Genomic DNA, 24,139 nt, shown 5'->3' with positions numbered 1-24,139 from the left:
ATTGATAATTAGATTCAAACGAGAATACATATCATGAACAAGCTCATCATTATTCATTTCAAAGGAATCATAATTTTGCTTAGCTAGACAATGTTTTTGCTCACGGACATTAGTTGTGCCATCATGTAGCTCTTGGAGTTTTAACCAAATTTCATGTGCCGTATTTAAAGTGAACACTTGGTTAAACACATCCAGGCCAAAAGATTCAAACAAGCAATTTTTAGCTCTAGCATTGAAATGAATTTCTTTTTCTTCACTCTTTGTGGGTTTGTCGGGATTCTTAATGGGTTTCATCCCGTCACGAGTGACTCTCCAAACACCCAAATCAACCACCTCAAGATGACAAGCCATTCTAGCTTTATAGTAGGGGAAGTTAGTGCCGTCAAAGTGTGGAGGCCTAGAGGTATCCATCCCAACCACTCTAAATAGCCTCGGCTCAACGGCGGTTAAGCCAAAGACCCAAATTGAGCCAACCGGCTCTGATACCACTTGTAGGGGACCATGACGCCTAAGAGGGGGGTGAATTAGGCAACTTAAAATTCTGACTCTAAACTATGGCCTCTTTTTCTACCCTTAGCAAAACCTATGCAAAAGATAAACTATCTAAATGTGCAACTACGGTTTTGCTAGTGTGTTGCTATCTCTACCGCAAAAGGAGTAATACAAGCAATGTAAATGCGGAAGCTAAAGAGTAAGGTAGAGATATGCAAACTCCCATCGATGACTCTGGTATTTTTACCGAGGTATCGAGAAGCGCGCAAGCTTCCCCCTAGTGCTCGTTGGAGCCCCTCACAAGGAATCCCTCGCAAGGGCCAAGCTCCTGGTCGGGTAACTCCGTGGATAGCTCTGGGCCTTCCCCACGAGCAAGCGGGTCTCCGGTCAAGCCACTCGTGGCAAAGCCTCTGCCGGACCGCTTCCCGCCGTCTTCACTATCAAGCTTCTGGCCAAAACACCACGGGCCTTGTTCCCTTTGGTACACGGTGGTGGGCACAAACCCGGTTGGTGTGATCTCGCAAGACTACAAGCCCCTCCGATGTACAACAATGGTGCGCGTAAGCACCGAGTGGTAAGAGTTATGCAAACCTCACTAAACACTAGGCCTAAACCTAAAGCAAGCGCTTAAGCGGTGGTCTAATCAACCTAAGCACTTTGCAAAGCACCTACACTAATCACCTAATGAATCACTAAGCACTATGGATGTGGAGATCACTCAAATGGTGAATCAACACCCTAGATATGTTTCCTCAGCTCCACTACAATCAAATGGCCGGTTGGGGGGTCTATTTATAAGCCCCGCTGAGAAAGTAGCCGGTGGGGACAAAATCCTGCTTTCCTGCTACTGACCGGATGCTGCTTTCATCCTGACCGGACGCGTCTAGTCGTCCCGACCGTTAGAGCATGATCAACTGATCGGACGCTGATGGCATCCGGTCACATGCCACCAGATGCGTCCAGTCACAATTTCGCCACTCTGGAACCTCTCTGTACTCGATCGGACGCTATAGTCCCTGTGTCCGGTCGATTAGCTGCCAGCGTCCGGTCAGTGTTGAGTGTGTTGCCGGGATGGTGAACAGTGCTACCAGTGCGTCCGGTCACTTTCAGTACTCAGCGTCCAGTCGCTGCTGCAGACGCCTACTGTTGCCGAGCTCTTAATCGGACGCGTCTGGTCAATTTTGACCAGCGTTCGGTCACCTCTGTGAGCACGTTTCTTTCGCGATCTTGCGTCCGGCTTTGTTCCTATCTTCGTGCTTGGACTTTGCTTGATATCTTGGGTCCTCTCTTGTGGTCCTAGGGTCTTGCTTATGGTGTTGATCATCGGATCATCACGTCGCCTTCGTCCAAGTCACATCTTGCACCCTATTGAACTACAAACAATCACTTGCAAATTCATTAGTCCAATTTGGTTGTGTTGGTCATCAAACACCAAAATCCAAAGTAAATGGGCCTAGGGTCCATTTTCCTTACAACGCCTTATATACTGAGATGGAGGGCGTATATATGAAAACAAGAGTTGAGTTACAGCGAAACTAGGAAGTAAAGAAGACCAAGTAAATTACAATTGAGTCTCTATCCATTGACTAATATGCAATAAGTATTGGCTCTTGGTCGAGGGATAACCAAAGCGATTTCTTTCTGAAAGATCATCCTATTACAATCCTCAGAAAAGAGGTCGTCATTTCTGAACATCCAAATGCCCCAACCCATAAGCCTGGATTGACGCTGATATCTAATGACACACACGTTTATGAAGATATCTAAAACAGATTAATATTCTAGGATTATATAGTGTCCCATATCTTATATGATATTTATCAAGGAAGTAGTAGTTAGAATAAACAAATGATGATACATCACAGATCAAACTAGCCATCTTTTTTATTTGAAAAGGCAACAAAGAAAATGAACAACTACAAACACTCTTGCCATATAAGGTTTTGAAGACCGTAAAAGGTACTTGTTTCTAGCAATAAGATATAGCTCCAATTGAAGGAACATCCGGTAGGCAAAACCCCAAAGAATCCTTTAGTGCCAAAACAGAGATTCGAATAAACCAGTGAAATCCTTAAAAGAAAAAGAAATTGATAAACAAATAAATAAAGTGAATAAGAAAACATGTGTAATTAAAGATGTTAACCGGGTTCTTTTAGGGTGAGATGTTAGTTGGGTGGAGGCGAATACCTGGACTGGGCCTACAAGATGATGGCTTGTATCGTAGGCAGAAGGAAAAAGTCCACATTACCTCCCTCAACTTTTGCGAAAGTCCACTTTTCCTCTCTGAACTTGTAACACCCTAAAATTTGCAACATTTTAAAATAGGTGAACCTGATTTAATTATGCATTTTGTGAGCATTTGAATTTAGAAAAATAATCATTTTTAATAAAGCTAAAAGTCAAATATAAAATCAACCATGAATGTGCATACATGCCACTGCATACTATTTTGAATTGCTTGGTTTGAAGTCGGATTTTGAATTGAGTTGAAGTTGCATTTTGAATTTGTTTTGAAGAAAAATCCGAAAAAGAAAAGAAAAACTTTCTTCTCCTTCTTTTCGGCCCGAAGGCCTGCTGCCGTGGCCCATTCCATTTCTTTCCGTGCGGCCCATTTTCTTTCCAGGTCGCTGCTTTCTTTTCTCCCTGGCGAAGCGCGCGGCCCAGCGCTGCTGCCGCCGGCCCACGCATCGCTCGGCCCAGCCGCTCCCGCTGACCGCGCAAGCGCCTTTCCCCGCCGCTGACCAGCCGGGCCCGCTGGTCAGGCTCTTCTTCCTCGCGTCGTAGCTGTGCCGGACACCATCTCCGTCGATGCCGTCGTGTCCGACCCTGCCATGCCTCGGTGCCGTGATTCTCAAGTCATCCCGCGCCCCCATAAATAGCGGCCGTGCCCCTCCTCTCTCCCCAATCTCATCTAGCGTCCGTTTTCTTCACCAAACAGCCGCACCCGAGCTCCGATCCAGTGCCGCCACCGACCTCTGCTGTCAACTCGCGCCGGACCGCCTCAACTGCCCCTCGCTCTCGGCGCTCGGGTCCGGTGAGTTCGCCGTTCCTTCCTCTCTCCCTCCGTCTTTTTCTTTTGACGTGGAGTGCGCTGCAAGCCATGTACCGTGAGCTCCAGCATGCCGGCCATGGCGCAGCCATGGTCAAGCCGCCGGCGTACTGTGCCGGCTGGGGTTTTTTTTTTTTATTTCCGCTGGATCGATTCTCATCCGTCGGTTTCTAATCTGACGGCTCATAAAAGAAGATACCCCTTTGCTGCCTATCTTTCAAATACGCCCTTATAAATATTCCAGATTCAACCCGTGGTCCTTTGCGCGTTTCACAGGTTACGTTTTTTTCTTTCGAAAGCGTATTTTCGTTCGGTTTTATTGAAATATGTTTTCAGTTATTCATAGTTTTGCCATTCAACTTGTTTTAGCCGTAAAATCTTCGTTTTAACTCCGATTAGATCCGTTCAAGTTGCGTTGGATTCGTAATTACGTAATCTACACGCTTATGCTACTGTAAAGTAGGTTTCTAACTTTTATAATACAAGCTTAGATCTAATCTATTATTTGTCTATAGGAAATCTTGTTTAAACCATAACTTTTTCGTTTTAGATCCGATTTTTGTGATCTTCGCGTCTGTGTGTTCATGGCGAGACGTAGATTCGTTTTCCAAACTTTTCATCTTGATTCTTTGCTGTTGGTGTACTGTTCTAATCTGTAGTCTTGTTTGCTTTGCATGATTGCTCCTGGATGCTTGTATGTTGCTGTGGTTATCGAGTATAGACGGTGAGCAGTTCTCGGAGGATCAAGGGTACGACTTTGACGAGCAGGACCAGCAGGTGTACATTGCTCAAGGCAAGTATAGCATGGGATCATCCTTGTTTCCTATTCACTTTAAATCATTAAATTCATATTGCATGTGTCTTCTTGTCAGGAATTTCCTAGAATTGGACTATTGCCTTGTCACCTATGGGTTATGCATATGGGTAGCTTTGCTAGAGCTCAGTTAAACCATGATCTTGTAACTTGACTAATGGTATATGCAATAAACATAAAATGTGACTTTTTAGCAACATGGAAATAAGGGGCTGGAGTGTTTAGCTACTTTCTAAATGCTTCAGATTCCTCTCCCTAAGGACTTATCTGTAAGTGATCATCCGGGACTTACAGTACCGCTGTGAGAGCTACATGGCTCTGGCTTTAGCTCAGTATAAGGACCTTTTCTAGCTTGTTAGTGGTTACCTTCATTGGCGTAAGAATGGCTTGCCAAATCGGTTATAGAGCGGCCTCTGGCCTTATGTGTATAGGCTGCGTGTCAATGTGCCATCGGGAAGGGGGGCTCTATATCTGTTTGCTGAGTGAATCTAATGGCCTAACTTGTTAGACGAACCTTTGAAAGGCTTCATAGTGACCCCTGCCTGCTCACCTTGGAAGTGTTTTGGGAGTTATAAACCCGGGCATATGGGAATCACGACTCATAGTGAAAGTGTACAACCTCTGCAGAGTGTAAAACTGGTATATCAGCCGTGCTCACGATCACGAGCGGCCTTGGAACATTTATGGAATAGATGATCGCTAAGTAATATCTGTTTATGCTATTCATTACTCATGTTTACATTTGATCATGTGTTCTACTTTGGGGACTGAAACACCTTGATGCTACTCATAAGCTAAAATTGTGACAACTAAAAGCTGACCGCTGTTAAGCCTGTGTCTAGCCTTTTGAGCCTCATGAACCCCGTGTTACACTTGTTGAGTACGACATGTACTTACGCTTGTTTATTTTCACTATTTGGATAAAAATCCCAGATGGGTAACAGATGACCCTGAGAATGATGATTTCCCTGAGGACTACTAGACTTGTGGTCAACCAGTCGACGTCCCTGTGAATTGGAGCTTCCGCGATAGATCTTTTTATTATTTGTGCTATACTTATGTAATAATTCTGTCTTATTCGTGATGTAATAAACATTGGAGATGATACTATTCATAATTTGTCGGCTTATGTGTGTGACTGATCTCTGGGCGCACATAAGGTTATGCACCCCATTTGTCCTTAAAATTGGGTGTGACAGATTAGTATCAGAGCCATGTTGACTGTAGGACTCAAGCCTAGTTAGCAATGGTTGTTTTAGCTTCTTTTGCTTCACTCATTTCATGCTTTCTATCTCACCCTTGTTATTTGCTAAAGTTTTATGCTTCTTTTGCCTTATTCTATTATGAAAATTACTGCTTCTAAGCTAACCTAACTAAATCTAATTCTGTAGATGCCTCATGCCCACAAGACTGCCCGCATGAGCACTGGAGGGTATTACCCGCCACAAGGTTTGTCCGTGGATCCTGAGGAGGAAGAACCTCAGGAGCAGGAATTGGATTCGCCAACACCGCCAACGCCTGAGTCCACACCTGAGACAGCCCAGGATGACCCTCAAGAAGTTGAGATCGTTGACTTGTCCAAAAACGAAGATGAAGACATTGTTGAAGAGGATGAGCCGATCCCGCCATTGGGGTGGACAATAAAGGTGTGGTATAAGCCGGGATGTGAATACTCTGTTTCACATCACCGACTCTTGAGCCTGCTGCAGACATACTACAGTGACTGGGATGCAGCTGTAGAATACGCTTGCGAAGAGCATGCACACCCTCTTAAAGACACCTACTGGAAGGTTAGGATGTGCATCACCATCAAGGATGTGCAGAAAAGTGCGTATCAGCTGGATTCAAACTATGCACACCATGGTCACCGCGCTACCATGGAGGACGGCATAGAAGATGCAGCCGCTGAAGCTTGCATAGGCCTCCGTGGTCGCCGATTCGAGGTCATGAAGGATGATCAATATCGATTCCTTCCTCATCAACACCCAGAATTGGGTTGGGCGATGATGGACCCGTAGGGCATGGATCCAACCACGGAAGCGATGGTACACTTTGGTTACGAGTCTGTGTCAAGGATTCGCCGATTGGAGGATCAATTGAAGGCTCAGCAGAAAGCAATCAAGAGGCACCAGCAAGTGATAGACGAACAAAGGGTGTGCCTCAATTTGCCCAAGATGTATGAGGAGCTTACTCATAAGTATCGCCCCTAGATGTTGGAGTCCCTCTTTATGTAATAGCACGATAGTAGAACGAGTGAGTCGAGTTGGGTCAAGTTTTTAGTGCGGTGTGGACATTGCGTGTTTAGTTGATTTGTTCTTATGTTTATGTATGAGTTGGATCTTTGTAATGTGTGCTGGAACTTTGTGGGCATGTCCGCAAGTTTCATATTTAAGAATATTAAAGTTTGGGTCAATAAATAAATAGTTGGGTTTGTTACATCTCGCTCTTTCGGAGTCTGTTTTCGGAGCAGTCTGCCTTTATCTTAATGCCGAATAAAATATACACGACCAAAAATTATGAAATTGTTGTGGGAATAACTAGACTTAATTACCTTTCCAATGCCTCTGGAATCACCCCCATATCTGATCTGGTTCGTGAGATATCTCTGTTTCAAGTTAAAGTTACTGCACAGTCTGGAATCTGGGAACAGTTTCGGTTGTATCCTGTTTTTGAGTAATCTAACGACAGAATTTGGGAAAGTGGTCTGAATAAAAGTTGTAGAAATTTTCGTAAGCTTTCCAACCATATAAAGTACACTCTATTTGGATTTTGGGAACTCGAGATATGACGGTTTTACAGAGCTGCTGTTGTCGAGACTCGTCCAGAAAATTTTCAGAATGTATTCTAACTTGGGGATTTCTGAATTTTGAATATTTGATAAGCAGATGTCTGGAAGAGGAAGAGGCCGAGGTCGTGGAGGTGTTCCCCCACATCCACCACCACCATCACCGACTATTGAACAACTCTTGGCAATACAGACGCAACTCATGCAAACGTTGGTGCAGAATCAGCAGAATCAACAGGGTGGTGGAGCTCCACGTGATAAGCATGGTGAATTCTTGAAGGGCCGTCCCCCGGTGTTCTCTCGTGCCACTGATCCACTGGAAGCAGATGATTGGCTTCGTGCAGTAGAGAGGCAGCTCAACATAGCTCAATGTGATAATCAGCAGAAGGTGTTGTACGCTTCAGGACAACTTCAGGGAGAAGCTCAGGACTGGTGGGAGTCATTCGAGTATGGATGTCCTGCCAACGCTCCTCCTGTTACCTGGCAGGAGTTCAAGGAGAATTTCATATCTTATCACATACCAGAGGGACTGATAGAGCTCAAACAAGAGGAATTTAGAGCTTTGAAGCAGGGATCCATGTCTATCGCTGAGTACCGTGACAAGTTTGCTCAGTTGTCACGTTATGCTCCTAATGAAGTGGCTGATGATGCTGATAAGCAACGCCGCTTTCTCAAAGGTCTGTATGATGGTCTGCAGCTCCAGCTTATGTCAAACACCTACCCCAACTTTCAGACGCTAGTGAATCGCGCTATAGTTATTGACAACAAGCGCAAGGAGATGGAGGCCAAGAAGAGGAGGCTTCAGGGACAAGCCTCTGGGAGTAATACTCGTCCATGTGCCAATTCTCAACAAGGCTTCCAGCAGAGGTTTCAGGGACCACCCAGTCAATGGAATCGTGGTCAGTATCCTCAGAACAACCAGAACCAGCAGCAGAATGCCAATCAACGTCCTCAGCAACAGAGTGGTCAGCAGACACCACGACAGGGAGCGCCCAACAACACTCATATGAAGACTAGTGCCCCTAGCACCCCTAGTAAGTGTTTCCGTTGTGGCAAAGAAGGTCACCTCTCTTACAATTGCCCTGAGAAGCCCAATCAGCAAACCCCTCAAAGGCAGAACAACTATCAGAAGCCAGCACCCAACACGGGAAAGGTGAATCATGTGTCTACCGAGACGGCGCTTGCTGAACCGGAAGTCATGCTCGGTACATTCAATGTCAACTCAACCCCCGCTTCTGTTCTTTTCGATTTTGGAGCTTTGCATTCATTCATATCACAAGCATTTGTTAGAAACCATAGCATACCATTATGTGCCATGCAAAATCCCATGTTAGTAAACTCATCGGGTGGAAGTATGCAAGCTGCATATCGTTGTCTTCCGACTAGTCTATCCTTAAGTGGGGTAGAGTTTAAAGTGAGCCCCATTGTGTTGAGAGCATCTGGTATAGATGTGATTTTGGGTATGGACTGGATGAAGCAACAACAAGCAGTAATCCAGTGTAAAGAAAAGGTAGTTGTTGTGACCGCACCTAGTGGAGAAAGAATCAGTGTTGATGTTGTAATACAAGCACAGCCAACCGCCACAGTGAACCAGCTGGATGATAGCGGCAACAAGGAGGACCCAGTGGTGGATGAATTTCCAGATGTTTTCCCTGATGATTTGCCAGGTATGCCGCCTGACCGTGATATTGAGTTTATTATTGAATTATTACCTGGAACTGTACCTATAGCTAAGCGTCCATATAGAATGGGGGTTAAAGAATTAGAAGAACTTAAGAAACAAATTACGGAGTTACAGGAGAAAGGTTTTATTCGTCCTAGTTCGTCACCTTGGGGAGCACCAGTTATATTTGTTGACAAGAAGGATGGTACTCAGAGGATGTGTGTTGATTATCGATCACTCAATGAGGTTACTATCAAGAACAAGTATCCATTGCCTAGAATTGATGATTTGTTTGATCAGTTGAGAGGTGCCTGTGTTTTCTCTAAGATTGATCTTCGTTCTGGCTACCATCAATTAAGGATTCGTGCAACAGATGTACCCAAGACAGCTGTTACTATGAGGTATGGTTTATATGAGTACACTGTTATGTCATTTGGTTTGACCAATGCACCTACCTACTTTATGTACATGATGAACAAGGTGTTCATGGAGTTTTTGGATAAGTTTGTGGTGGTGTTCATCGATGATATATTGATATTCTCCAAAACAGAAGAAGAGCACGCTGAACATCTGAGGTTGGTGCTGCAGAAGCTCAGAGAACACAAGTTGTATGCCAAGCGAAGCAAGTGTGAATTTTGGTTGAAGGAAGTTTCTTTTCTGGGTCATGTTGTCTCCAACGGTGGAATTGCAGTAGATCCCGGTAAGGTGAAGGATGTGCTGAATTGGAAGCCACCAACAGATGTGGGACAGATACGTAGTTTCTTGGGGTTAGCCGGATACTACAGAAGGTTCATTGAAGGTTTCTCTAAGCTTGCTAAGCCAATGACAGCCTTATTGGAGAAAATGCTAAGTTCGTGTGGTCCGAGAAGTGCCAGGCTAACTTCGAAGAGTTGAAGAAGAGGTTGACTACAGCTCCAGTGTTAACTTTGCCAGACCTGAATAAAAGCTTTTCGATCTATTGTGATGCATCTCGTCAGGGACTTGGATGTGTTCTTATGCAAGAAGGCAGAGTAGTGGCTTATGCATCTCGGCAGTTGAGAAAGCATGAGTTAAATTATCCTACTCATGATTTGGAGTTAGCAGCAGTGGTTCATGCTTTGAAGATATGGAGGCATTATCTCGTTGGACATAAGAGTGACATCTATACTGATCACAAAAGTCTGAAGTACATTTTTCACTCAGACAGATCTGAATATGAGACAGCGTCGATGGTTAGAGTTGATCAAAGATTATGATTTGGAGATACACTATCATCCTGGGAAGGCGAACGTTGTTGCCGATGCTCTTAGTAGGAAGAGTTATGTCAATGAGGTGCAGGTGACATCGATGTCAAGTGAGTTGTGTGCTGAATTTGAGCGACTGAATTTAGGCTTTGTTACCAATGCAGTGGAGTTGGTGTTGGAGCCTAAGTTGGAGCAAGAAATACGTAAGGGACAGTTACAGGATGCGAAGTTGAAGGAGATAGCAGAAAACATAGTGATTGGTAAGGCACCAGGTTTTAGTATGGATGACAATGGAACTCTGTGGTTTGGGAAAAGGTTGTGTGTGCCTGAGGATAAGGCTGTACGAGAGGCAATTATTCGTGAGGCCCATGAGTCTGCTTATTCTATTCATCCTGGAAGTACCAAGATGTATTTGGATTTAAAAGAGAAGTATTGGTGGTATGGACTCAAAAGAGATGTTGCTAAATATGTTGCTTTGTGTGATACCTGTCAGAGAGTCAAGGCTGAACATCAAAGACCTGCAGGATTGTTACAACCAATGAAGATACCTGAGTGGAAGTTGGAAGAAGTTGGTATGGATTTTATAGTTGGGTTACCACGTACTCAGAGAGGTTATGATTCAATCTGGGTAATAGTAGATCGGTTAACTAAGGTTGCCCACTTCTTACCGGTTAAGACCACCTATACTGGACCCCAATTGGCTGCGCTATATATGGAGAGAATAGTTTGTCTACATGGGGTTCCCAAGAAAATTGTGTCTGATCGAGGTACCCAATTTACATCTCATTTTTGGCAGCAAGTACATAGTTCATTGGGAACCAAGTTGAATTTTAGTATAGCATATCATCCTCAGACAGATGGGCAAACTGAGAGAATTAATCAGATATTAGAGGATATGTTAAGGGCTTGTGCGTTGCAGTATGGAACAAGTTGGGACAAGAGTTTGCCTTATGCAGAGTTCTCGTACAACAACAGTTATCAGAAAAGTCTCAATATGGCACCTTTCGAAGCTTTGTATGGACGAAAGTGTAGGACCCTGTTGTTTTGGAATCAAACGGGAGAAACTCAAGTGTTTGGACCAGATGTTTTGAGAGACGCAGAAGAGCAAGTAAGGATGATCAGGGATAACTTGAGAGTGGCCCAGTCTCGACAAAAGAGCTATGCCGACACTAGAAGAAGAGAATTGGTTTTTGAAGTAGGTGATTATGTGTACTTAAAGGTGTCACCTATGAGAAGTGTGAGAAGGTTTAACATGAAGGGAAAGTTAGCACCAAGGTATATTGGACCTTTCAAGGTTTTAGAGAGACGTGGAGAGGTAGCTTATCAGTTAGAATTGCCTGAGAGTTTGTCGGGTGTACACGATGTGTTCCATGTATCTCAGTTAAAGAAGTGTTTGCGTGTACCTGAGGAATAGATACCGTTAGAAGAGCTTACAGTTAAGGAAGATCTCACTTATGAGGAGTTTACAGTAAAGATTTTAGAGACAGCAGAAAGAGTTACAAGGAGCCAAGTTATAAAGATGTGCAAGGTTCAGTGGAATCGGTATACCGTGGATGAGGCTACTTGGGAAAGAGAAGATAATCTAAGGAACACATACCCACAGTTATTTGTGTAAGCATCGTCCGAATCTCGGGGACGAGATTCATTTTAAGGGGGGTAGAATTGTAACACCCTAAAATTTGCAACATTTTAAAATAGGTGAACATGATTTAATTATGCATTTTGTGAGCATTTGAATTTAGAAAAATAATCATTTTTAATAAAGCTAAAAGTCAAATATAAAATCAACCATGAATGTGCATACATGCCACTGCATACTATTTTGAATTGCTTGGTTTGAAGTCGGATTTTGAATTGAGTTGAAGTTGCATTTTGAATTTGTTTTGAAGAAAAATCCAAAAAAGAAAAGTAAAACTTTCTTCTCCTTTTTGGCCCGAAGGCCTGCTGCCACGGCCCATTCCATTTCTTTCCGCGCGGCCCATTTTCTTTCCAGGTCGCTGCTTTCTTTTCTCCCTGGCGAAGCGCGCAGCCCAGCGCTGCTGCCGCCGGCCCACGCATCGCTCGGCCCAGCTGCTCCCGCTGACCGCGCAAGCGCCTTTCCCCGCCGCTGACCAGCCGGGCCCGCTGGTCAGGCTCTTCTTCCTCGCGTCGTAGCAGTGCCGGACACCATCTCCATCGATGCCGTCGTGTCCGACCCTGCCACGCCTCGGTGCCGTGATTCTCAAGTCATCCCGCGCCCCCATAAATAGCAGCCGTGCCCCTCCTCTCTCCCCAATCTCATCTAGCGTTCGTTTTCTTCGCCAAACAGCCGCAGCCGAGCTCCGATCCAGTGCCGCCGCCGACCTCCGCTGTCAACTCGCGCCGGACCGCCTCAACTGCCCCTCGCTCTCGACGCTCGGGTCCGGTGAGTTCGCCGTTCCTTCCTCTCTCCCTCCGTCTTTTTCTTTCGACGTGGAGTGCGCTGCAAGCCATGTACCGCGAGCTCTAGCATGCCGGCCATGGTGCAGCCGTGGTCAAGCCGCCGGCATACTGTGCCGGCTGGGGTTTTTTTTATTTATTTCCGCTGGATCGATTCTCATCCGTCGGTTTCTAATCCAACGGCTCATAAAAGAAGATACCCCTTCGCTGCCTATCTTTCAAATACGCCCTTATAAATATTCCAGATTCAACCCGCGGTCCTTTGCGCGTTTCACAGGTTACGTTTTTTTTCTTTCGAAAGCGTATTTTCGTTCGGTTTTATTGAAATACGTTTTCAGTTATTCACAGTTTTGCCATTCAACTTGTTTTAGCCGTAAAATCTTCGTTTTAACTCCGATTAGATCCGTTCAAGTTGCGTTGGATTCGTAATTACGTAATCTACACGCTTATGCTACTGTAAAGTAGGTTTCTAACTTTTATAATACGAGCTTAGATCTAATCTATTATTTGTCTATAGGAAATCTTGTTTAAACCATAACTTTTTCGTTTTAGATCCGATTTTTGTGATCTTCGCGTCTGTGTGTTCATGTCGAGACGTAGATTCGTTTTCCAAACTTTTCATCTTGATTCTTTGCTGTTGGTGTACTGTTCTAATCTGTAGTCTTGTTTGCTTTGCATGATTGCTCCTGGATGCTTGTACGTTGCTATGGTTATCGAGTATAGACGGTGAGCAGTTCTCGGAGTATCAAGGGTACGACTTTGACGAGCAGGACCAGCAGGTGTACATTGCTCAAGGCAAGTATAGCATGGGATCATCCTTGTTTCCTATTCACTTTAAATCATTAAATTCATATTGCATGTGTCTTTTGTCAGGAATTTCCTAGAATTGGACTATTGCCTTGTCACCTATGGGTTATGCATATGGGTAGCTTTGCTAGAGCTCAGTTAAACCATGATCTTGTAACTTGACTAATGGTATATGCAATAAACATAAAATGTGACTTTTTAGCAACATGGAAACAGGGGGCTGGAGTGTTTAGCTACTTTCTAAATGCTTCAGATTCCTCTCCCTAAGGACTTATCTGTAAGTGATCATCCGGGACTTACAGTACAGCTGTGAGAGCTACATGGCTCTGGCTTTAGCTTAGTATAAGGACATTTTCTAGCTTGTTAGTGGTTACCTTCATTGGCGTAAGAATGGCTTGCCGAATCGGGTATAGAGCGGCCTCTGGCCTTATGTGTATAGGCTGCGTGTCAATGTGCCATCGGGAAGGGGGGCTCTATATCTGTTTGTCGAGTGAATCTAATGGCCCTAACTTATTAGACGAACCTTTGAAAGGCTTCATAGTGACCCCTGTCTGCTCACCTTGGAAGTGTTTTGGGAGTTATAAACCCGGGCATATGGGAATCACGACTCATAGTGAAAGTGTACAACCTCTGCAGAGTGTAAAACTGGTATATCAGCCGTGCTCACAGTCACGAGCGGCCTTGGAACATTTATGGAATAGATGATCACTAAGTAATATCTGTTTATGCTATTCATTACTCATGTTTACATTTGATCATGTGTTCTACTTTGGGGACTGAAACACCTTGATGCTACTCATAAGCTAAAATTGTGACAACTAAAAGCTGACCGCTGTTAAGCCTGTGTCTAGCCTTTTGAGCCTCATGAACCCCTTGTTACACTTGTTGAGTACGACATGTACTTACGCTTGTTTATTTTCACTATTTGGATAAAAATCCCAGATGGGTAACAGATGACCCTGAGAATGATAATTTCCCTGAGGACTACTAGACTTGTGGTCAACCAGTCGACGTCCCTGTGAATTGGAGCTTCCGCGATAGATCTTTTTATTATTTGTGCTATACTTATGTAATAATTCTGTCTTATTCGTGATGTAATAAACATTGGAGATGATACTATTCATAATTTGTCGGCTTATGTGTGTGACTGATCTCTGGGCGCACATAAGGTTATGCACCCCATTTTGTCCTTAAAATTGGGTGTGACAGAAATCTAAAACCGGGTAAACTACCTCCCTGAACTTTTAAAACCGTTCATTTCACCTCCCTGGCCGGTTACAAGCGGTTTTCAAAGACGGTTTTGTCTTTTTCTTTTTTATTTATTTCGGCTAAATCTTTGAAAAATCATAGTAAATCACAAAAAAAATCATAAAATTTAAAATCCAATTTTGTTGGACTCCACGTGAGTAGATCTACACAGTGAACATATAATATGGTATGATTTAGTACAAAGTTTTTACTGTAGATTTAGATCTATGCTTTTCTGTAATTAATTCATAGCTGCAGTTTCTATGGTAAAATTTTTATGGTGGGCTAATTATTTTGGATCATGTCATATGCTCGTGGCAGCCTAGCCCGTTGTGCAGAAGGTGCCTGGGCCAGTCCCCTTGCATGATTACAAGTTGGCCAATTAAGCCCGCTGACTAATAATAATAATAATAATAATAATAGAACTGTGGATGTCATGCACATACTATCGTCGGAAACTGGATGTCATGCACATACTATCGTTGCATGATTACAAGTTGGCCAATAAATCCAAAGGTTTTGGCAACTGCAAACCTTTGGATTTACTAGCACAAGCAAGAACCAGCAAATCCTGCAGATTCATCATGATGGGATATACTTGTAGTACAATGTACGTATGGGCCCCCACCCAAGAAGCACTCAGCAGAGTTCAGTCTCTCAATTTGCATTGCATGCCCCTGTTCAGTTATGTTGCGTGCAAAACTTTCCTTCCTTCCTGAGTTGGTCATTTGACTTTGGGCCACGGTGATGTCCTCCTCTGAAACTCACAGACAGTGATTGATGAAGCATATAAGACATTGTGCAAAGCAAGCAATACAATTGCTTTGGCCGGTTTAATTTGTCAACCAACCCAAAATGTGAAGGAAATCTTTGGAGTCGGTATCAGTCAGTTATCTAATTAATTACTACTATATATCTCTGATTGACCACTCATGGTCATGGGGAACGCTAGCTGCAGGAGGAGTCAAATGTCCCTGTCCATTTTTCTATCTATTCTATGTACGCGTGCTGATATCTTTGTTAGACTTCTCTGAACTTAGATTACACAAGACACATTGCAAAGTCAAAGAAGAGTAGGTGGATGATGACATATGGCATTTCTCACTTCAAAAATAAAAATTAGAGTTTCACTTTCACTTCAGCCCCCTTTTTTTGTCAAAAAAAAAAAGAGATTTGATTGCTTGTGTTACCAGTACGTTCAGGTACTGTACTCATCAGAGGCTAAACTGAAAATATATATATTTTTTTATCTCAATCTCAATGCCAGGTTAGTGAAGATAGGGGCTCTCGATGTGCCTAAGGTTGTCCATGGCCGCCTAAGGATGGCGTCTGATCACCTGCATGTGGCTCCATGCTGGAGTTGTTCATCTGCTCATCAACATGCTCTGCCTCGTAATCATCGGCATACGCCTCAAGCAAGAATTCGGGTTTGGTAAGTGATCGTACATACTATCCCTTTGGATTCTTCATTCCAACTTTGCTGAAAGCCTGAAACTAACACATCGGATGCATGCCTTTCAGTCACACTTGAAACTCCCTTATGGCCTTATCCATGATGCTGATAGATTGATTAGTTGCTTTAGTACAAAATCTGGAAGAGTTTCGTTTCTGTTCTGCAAAGGAAAAAAAAGAGAACAGATTTTCATCTCATCCGAGTACTTATGCCTATATATATGATGCAATGCAATATGCAGTGAGGATCAGTCTGGTCTACCTCATCTCTGGATTCGGCGGGAGCCTGATGTCTGCTCTCTTCATACAGTCCAATGTCTCCGTCGGCGCCTCGGGTGCTCTGTTCGGCCTCATTGGATCCATGCTCTCTGAACTCATAACAAACTGGTCACTCTACGCAAACAAGGTACACATGTACATGCATTATATTTCCCTGCTATCCTATCCTTCAACCTTCATCAGCAGATTAATCTTCGTCCTCTGTTCCAAAAGATTTGTGCAATTACATTCATAAATAAACAGTGCAGTCATTATGCTACGATTCTTGGTTCAGGTGGCGGCGCTGCTAACGCTGGTGCTGGTGATCGTGGTGAACCTAGCGCTGGGGCTCCTCCGCCGGGTGGACAACTTCGCCCACATCGGCGGCCTCATCTCGGGCTTCGTCTTCTTCATCCGCCCGCAGTTCGCCTGGCTCACCCAGCAGGGACAGGTATCAGCAGTTGCCGCGCAGCCTGGCGGGCTCCTCCGGTACCGGTTCCGGTGAAGCGCAAGCACAAGACGTACCAGTACGTGCTGTGGCTGGCCGCCGCCGTGCTGCTCGTCGTCGGGTTCACGGTGGCCACCGTGCTGCTGTTCAGAGGGTACAATGCGAACGAGCACTGCCCGTGGTGCCACTACCTCAGCTGCGTGCCGACCAAGAGGTGGAGGTGCGACGCGTCGCCGACCACGTGCACGGGTATGCAGCAGGAGAACACGCTGACCGTTGTCTGCGCCGGCGGCAAGAACCAGACGTACGTCGTCGCGTCGTCCGCGGACGCCACGCAGGACAGGATCAACGACCTCTGCAACCAGCTCTGCACCTAGCTAGTCAACTGGATGCCTCTCGTTCCCTATTCTTTTGTACACGAAGGAAGGAATAGATAGATCATAGATGCTCCATTTTTACTCAGTGTCAGAGTCAGAGTGAGATGATGAACAACGTACACTTCCAAAACAGATTGTTGAGATTATTTTACTGCCGTAGAGCATCATCTACAGTCGCACGGAAGTAGTCTAGCCACGTAATCCAACCAAAGGGATGGATCCGTTTATGGTACGTAAAAAGCAACGTGGGTCCCTGTTATGGCAAGTAGCGCATGAACATGTTAGAATAGATTGTTTGGTTTGTTAGGAAAGTGATATGTGGTTTGGTTTGTTAGGAAAGATATATGTTAGATTGATTCGGTTAGGATATTTTCATAGGGGTCAAGTCAGTCATCTCAATAAAAGAGAACCATGTATCAGTTATAGTCAAGCAAGAAGCAATAATTAAGTTGCTGGCTTCCCTTAGGAGCCAGCTGTCCCTGCCCTCTCTCCCTCGCATGAACAGTACCCCCCGCGGGTACTGTAGCCCCGTCGCCGCCTCTCCCTCTCAATCCTAGCAGCCACATAACAATCTGGTATTAGAGATCTCTGGTTCGATCATGTCCACTCGCTGCCACCAGCGTCTTCCTCGCCGCTGCTGCCACATATCAGCGCGCCGGCATTGGGCGCGCTGGCGTCCTCAGGGGCGATCGCGCCCTCTGCCCCGGCGCCGTCGTCTCCCGCCGCCCTCGTCCTCACCCCAGAGCAGATGACGGCTGCAATCCTAGAATTACGGCAGGCCGTGGTGGGCATCAGGGCCTTCCTCGCCGCGACCACGGCGCCGGTCATCTCGTACCAGTATGGGATGCCCTACGATGGGACTGCGACGACCTCGTTCCCAGCCGTGCCACCGCCGTCCCAGGGCATTCCCATCCGGCAGATCAAGTTCCCGCCGTCGCCGTCACTGCTTCCGGCTTGGATCGCTGGTTTGTCGAAACCCATCTACACGGCGCCCGGTACCTAGCCGCACCTACCGCCGCTCCCGGCCACTGGGGCTGTCTTGGCGCCTGGCGGCGCCCCGGCTCCGGGTGTCTTCTACGGCGGGGTGGATGCCCCCCTATTCCACGGCGGCAGCCTGATGCCGACGCTCTCCGCCGCGTCGCCCTCGATGGACAGCACGGGCGCGCCGCCCTCGGCCGCCGCACAGGCCCCGTTGGAGTTCGCCACATCCAGCACACCCCTGCTCGGCTGCACCCATAGCGGGGGTGCCTGCTCGTAGAGGGCACCATCGACTCCACGTGCCGGCGCTCCATGGATTCGATCCGGGCAGATTCGATTCCACGCATATCAGATAGAGCAGCCAAGTTTGGCACCTTGAGGAGGAAGCAGGTCTGCCATGGCGATCTTCTCTGGACCGCAAGGTCTTCCGCTCCAGCAATCGCCACAGCTCGAGGACGAGCTGTCTTGGAGGGGCGGAGTAGTGTTATGGCAAGTAGAGCCGGCCTAGGGGCCCATGTGGTACTATAGCGACGTGGTACTGTAGCGCGTGAACATATTAGATTAGATTGTTTGGTTTGTTAGGAAAGAGATATGTGGTTTGGTTTGTTAGAAAAGATATATGTTAGATTGATTCGGTTAGGATATTTCCTTAGAGGTCAAGTCAGTCATCTCTATAAAAAAGAACCATGTATCAGTTATAGATGCCTTATCTTGAGAGGCAGCCGTCCCTGCCCTCCCTCCCTCACGTGAACAGTACCCGTGGGTACTGTAGCTCCATCGCCGCCCCTCGCTCTCGAACCTAGCAGCCACGTAACAGTCCCACATGAAAAATAAAATAAAAAACAGATCACGCACTGAAGCCCTCCCAGCAGCTCCTTTTCTGCCTCTTTCGTGACCGTGAGGCTGCCGCGCATCCCCGGCCGAGCGGAGATTCCCCGCGCCGCCGCCTCCAACAGCGCCACCTCGGCCACAGAGCTCCGCGCCGCCCCAGCCCGGCCTCGCCCATGGGCCATGGCTGCCACCGCCACATCCACGGCCATCACCACCTCGGCCACCGAGCTCCATGGCACCGCCGGGCGCCAGCACCTCCACGGCCTACTTCGTGGCCTCCACACCAAGCCGGTGATCGGAGATCTGCCTCGTTGCGCCGCGCCCCGGAGGTCGGAGATCTGCCTCCGCCTTCGAAGAGGAGCAACCAGCAGGTGCAAATCCATTTTTTAATGCACCAGGAGTCGACTCCAAGTCTTGCATCGGTTCTTCCCTTTCTTTCCTCAATGCATTGCCTCCTGCCCTGCAGTGGTTGATTCGACTCATTCTTGTGATGCATCGGTTTCAATTCTCAACGGGAACAGATAAAGGTTCTTTGAGTGGGCATGAAGGAAGGAACAGATGCATTGCTTTTGCTTTTTGCTTTCTTTCTGTATGTACATAAGGGAAAGCATACTGGAGCTTTCCAACTGTCAGGGTGAGATGGAGAAACATACAGCTCGAAATGAAAACAGGATGCGAGCTATTATTATTTATGCAGCACCACCGTTTCAGTCTTCACTCTTCAGGGGTGCCTTCCTTGTACAACTGATGTCGACCAAATCCCCACCTGGTATATTTATTTGATTTCCATGAGACAGAAAGAGAGATAGAAAGACAAAGAATTTATTCGATTTTCAGCCTCAGCCTTCATGAGAGGGAAATATAAAGACATGCTGAGACAGGGAAAGAATTCATTCGTTTTCCAGCCGTAATGGTACCGTATTAGTTAGTAATATGCGTTATTTTATTAGATAGAATGCAGCAACCAAAGATGCCCTGCTGTGCTGACGGGCAAAGCTAGGAAGTCGATGCCCCAGCCCCACTCTGTTTCCCTCCAAGGCCACCATCACTCTGTTTTCCTCCAAAGCCACCATTCTCTTCTGTCTTCTCCACGCCGCCACGCCATTGTGTTCCCATCCCCTGCGCGCGCTCTCCTCTCTCTGAGCGCGCGTTCTCGATCCAGAGCTCTGCTGAGTGCTCCAATGGCTGAACTAGCGGCCAGCCTGGTGGTTGGGCCGCTGGTGTCCCTGCTGAAGGACAAGGTGTCCAGCTACCTCCTGGACCAGTACAACGTGATGGAGGGCATGGAGAAGCAGTGCAAGATCCTCGAGCGCAACCTGCCTGCCATCCTCGACGTCATTGCCGATGCCGAGAAGCAGGCGTCTCGCCGACGAGGAGTAAAGGCATGGCTTGAGGCGCTCAAGAAGGTGGCATATGAGGCGAACGACGTCTTCGACGAGTTCGAGTATGAGGCACTCTGCCGTCGAGCCAAGAAGGATGGGCACATCACCAAGCTCGGCATGGCTGGAGTAAAACTCTTCCTTACTCACAACCGGGTTGCGTTCCGTTGCAGGATGGGAAACAAGCTTAGTGGCATTGTTGAGGCCATCAAGGACCTTGTGGAGGAAATGAACGTTTTTGGATTCGACAAGTTTCAGCTCGAGGCACCAGCATGGAACAGGTGGCGTGAGATGGATTCCGTTATCGTTGATCCTGAAAACATTGTTAGTAGATCTAGAGAAAAGGAGAGGAAGAAAATTATTGAGATATTGCTCAGCCATCAAGCTAGCAGTGGTGATCTCTTAGTTCTTCCCATCGTTGGAATGGGAGGATTGGGCAAGACCACCCTCGCTCAACTCATCTACAACGACCCTCAGGTCAAGGAGCATTTCCAGCTACTAAATTGGGTATGTGTCTCAGATGATTTCGATGTCCGTAATCTTGCCATCAAGATATGTGATTGTGATCCTTCGAAGACAACCCTTGAGACGGCACTCAACAAGCTTCAGGAACATCTTAGGGGAAAGAGGTATTATTGCTAGAGCTTATTATTGCTAACTCAACTCTCACCTTCTATCATGCTTTTATGTTTTATTTATTCTTGCTGAACACTCAGTACGTCATGTCATGTATTGTGTACCCCTATGTAATATTTAGATAACATAAGTTTGTGCGTGGGTTGTAAAATAAAGTAGACAGGTCTAATTATCTCAGTCATGTTTTTTTTTTTTGCATAGTCACATGTAAGAAATATTTACTACTGTGTTATACCATTATGCAATCCCATAAAAGTACAGCATGGTTCCAAAATGGAAGCTTGAATTATTGACCAAGAACATTATATAGCCACCCCACCCCACGCACATCCAAACATGGCATTAGCTCTAACTAATCTTTTTCTAGAGGTCTGCAGTCTATATAACAACTTCCATTGCAACATAGGCTCTATGCTTGATTTAGGGTCATGCACAAAGAAAGGTACTAACAGAAAAAATGTTCCTAATAGGTATCTTCTTGTATTGGATGACGTATGGAATAAGGATATTGATAAATGGAGAAAGTTGAAGGCATGTCTTAATCAAGGCGGTGTCGGTAGTGCCATATTGACGACGACTCGTGATAAAGAAATAGCTGAATTCATGGGTACAGTAGCTAACAACTCATCATGGAAAAATAAATACCATGATGTGGCAATTTTGGACATAGAATTCATACATGAAATTATTGAAACAAGAGCTTTCGGTTTGCGGAAGACTAAGCCAGAGGAGCTAGTTAAGTTGGTTGGCCCGATTGCAGAGAGATGTGTTGGATCTCCATTGGCAGCCAAAGCATTGGGGTATGTATTGTGTAACAAGACCACTAAGGAAGAATGGGAGGACATATTACATCGAAGCAGGATATGCGATGATGAGACCGGGGTTTTACCTATACTCAAGCTCAGCTATAATGACTTGCCAACTGACATGAAGCAATGCTTTGCCTTTTGTGCTATGTATCCAAAGGATTATCAAATTGATGTTGAAGAGCTTATCCAACTATGGATGGCCAATGGTTATATCTCAGATCAAAACAAGGTACCTGCTGAAACCACTGGTAAACGGATTGTCAATGAGATGGTTTCAAGGTCATTCTTCCAGTATGAGGAGCAAAGAAGGATTGGGTATAGTTCTACAACTTTTGTGAGGATCCATGACCTCATGCACGATGTTGCATTGTCTGCTTCAGAAAAGGAGTGTGTTTGTATAACTGAGGAATTCTGTCGAAGTGGTGACTTGCTTCCTGGTGCTGCCCGCCATATACTTTTTCAAACAAGCCTGGACAAAAAGAGATTAAATTTTTTATTTGATACTACGAAGGAAAAGTTTGCACCTATACAAACAATGATGTCTGATACATTTTGTCACCGTGAAGATCTGCTGCATCATTTATCTAAATATAGTTCTCTCCGAGCACTTTCTATGGCAGGACCAGGGGCTCATTTGTCAATAAAGCACTTGTGCCACCTTAGGTACCTTGATCTCTCATATAATTATGGCATCGAAGCACTTCCAGATGATATAAGTATCCTATATAGTCTCCAGACACTAAAACTTTCTAACTGCAGCAGTCTCAAAAGACTTCCTGAGCAAATGAAGCACATGAGTAGCCTTCGTCACCTCTACACAGATGGGTGCACGAAGCTGAAGTGCATGCCTCCAGAGCTTGGACGAATCACCTCGCTTCGAACGATTACATGGTTTGTAGTGGGAAGTGGCTTGAATTGTAGCAGTCTTGGAGAGCTAAAGGATTTAAATATTGGTGGTTCATTAATGCTAAAGCAGCTCGAAAATGTGACAGTGAGAAGAAATTCAAAAGCAGCCAACCTTGAGAATAAGAAGGATCTGAGACAACTATCACTAGAGTGGACAAATGGTAAGGAGAATGAACAACAATGTCATGAGGTGCTACAGAGTCTCGAAGCTCATGATGGACTGCTGGCTCTTAAAATATATTCCTACCAAGGCACCTGTTTCCCATCGTGGATGGGTATGTTGAAAAACATGGTTGAGCTTCGGTTATCTAATTGTAGTAAAGCGGATCAGCTTCCTGAATTGGAACAGCTAGCAGAACTACAAGTCCTTCATTTGGAAGGATTGGGAAAATTGCAATTCCTGTGTAGCAGCTGTACATCCTCCACATTTGGAAAGCTTAAGGATCTTAAGCTAGTTAATCTTCAGGTTTTTGATAGATTTTGGGAGGCAACACATGGAGGCACCGTAGCATTTCCTCAGCTTGAGATATTGCACATTGAAGGCTGTAAAAATTTGGCAGCTTTGCCAGAAGCATCGGTGCTCAGAGAACAGCATGGTGGTGGAGATTATACAGTGGCCCGGTCCGCCTTTCCAGAATTGAAGAATATCAAATTGAAAGATTTAAATAGCTTTGAGAGATGGGAGTCTGCCCTTGAAATTGAAGAAGAACATGCACTGTTCCCTTTGCTTGAGATTGTTGGTATCGAGAAATGCCCAAAGTTAACAACTCTGCCTAGGGCACCAAAGGTCAAAGAACTAGTTTTGAGGGAAGCAAATCAACAGATTTCTCTAGGAGGAATCAGAAATATGACGTCACTGTCCAGCTTGTTATTGCAGGGCATCAAGCTGGATGGCATGGAGGAATGGGACCATCCGTCGTCTGTGGTAGATATGAAACTATACAGCTGCAGTTTATTCTTCCAACCACGTGCACTAGCACTGTGGGTTTGCTATGTGCAGCTGCCGGATCTGACAATTGATAGATGCGATGAGCTTGTGTACTGGCCGGAGAAAGTATTCCAAAGCTTGATTTCCTTGCGGAGGCTACGGATTCAGAACTGCGATAATCTAATTGGATACGCAGCGGCAAATGCTCCTGACCAGGAAACATCAGGAAGGAGCCGACTTTTGCCCCATCTTGAGTCTCTGCAAATATATGACTGTGGAAGTCTGGTAGAGGTCTTCAACTCCCCTGCTCTCAAGACGATGGAAGTTAGATACTGTTGTAAGCTTGAGTCCCTATACGGCAGGCAACAATTGAATCCACACCTGTTGAGGAGAAGCTGTCACCATTGGCGGACCCGGATAAGCTCCTTCCATCATCTTTAGAATCTCTAACAATATGGAGCTGTGACGGGTTGTTAGAGGTTGTCAATCTTCCCTCGTCCCTCAGGGAAATATGTATTTATGGTTGCTCCAAACTACGGTTCATATCAGGCCAGCTGGATGCACTCAAAGAGCTGCTAATTTACAAGTGCCCGGAGTTGCGGTCACTAGAATCATTATGCACCATAGATCTCTCAGCA

General features: G+C 45.6%; 1 protein-coding gene across 1 annotated transcript; it reads left to right on the top strand.

Moving 5' to 3' along the window:
- Positions 1 to 18,854: 18,854 nt before the first annotated feature.
- LOC136483928 (putative disease resistance protein RGA4) lies at positions 18,855 to 23,874 on the top strand. The gene is made up of 4 exons (XM_066481096.1): positions 18,855 to 19,214; positions 19,310 to 20,851; positions 21,329 to 23,781; positions 23,864 to 23,874. Exons 2-4 carry the CDS (start codon positions 19,851 to 19,853, stop codon positions 23,872 to 23,874), a joined length of 3,465 nt encoding a protein of 1,154 aa, XP_066337193.1. The 5' UTR covers positions 18,855 to 19,214; positions 19,310 to 19,850.
- Positions 23,875 to 24,139: the final 265 nt, after the last annotated feature.

Source organism: Miscanthus floridulus, chromosome 9 (assembly GCF_019320115.1).
Source record: "Miscanthus floridulus cultivar M001 chromosome 9, ASM1932011v1, whole genome shotgun sequence".
Taxonomy (NCBI): domain Eukaryota; kingdom Viridiplantae; phylum Streptophyta; class Magnoliopsida; order Poales; family Poaceae; genus Miscanthus; species Miscanthus floridulus.
This window is presented reverse-complemented; position numbering and strand designations above follow the sequence as displayed.

Excerpts from the sequence above, each read along its gene's own strand:
- LOC136483928 (XM_066481096.1), top strand. The coding sequence starts at position 19,851 with ATGCCCCAGCCCCACTCTGTTTCCCTCCAAGGCCACCATCACTCTGTT. Across the intron at positions 20,852-21,328 it reads GAACATCTTAGGGGAAAGAG|GTATCTTCTTGTATTGGATG; the intron begins GTATTATTGCTA and ends TGTTCCTAATAG.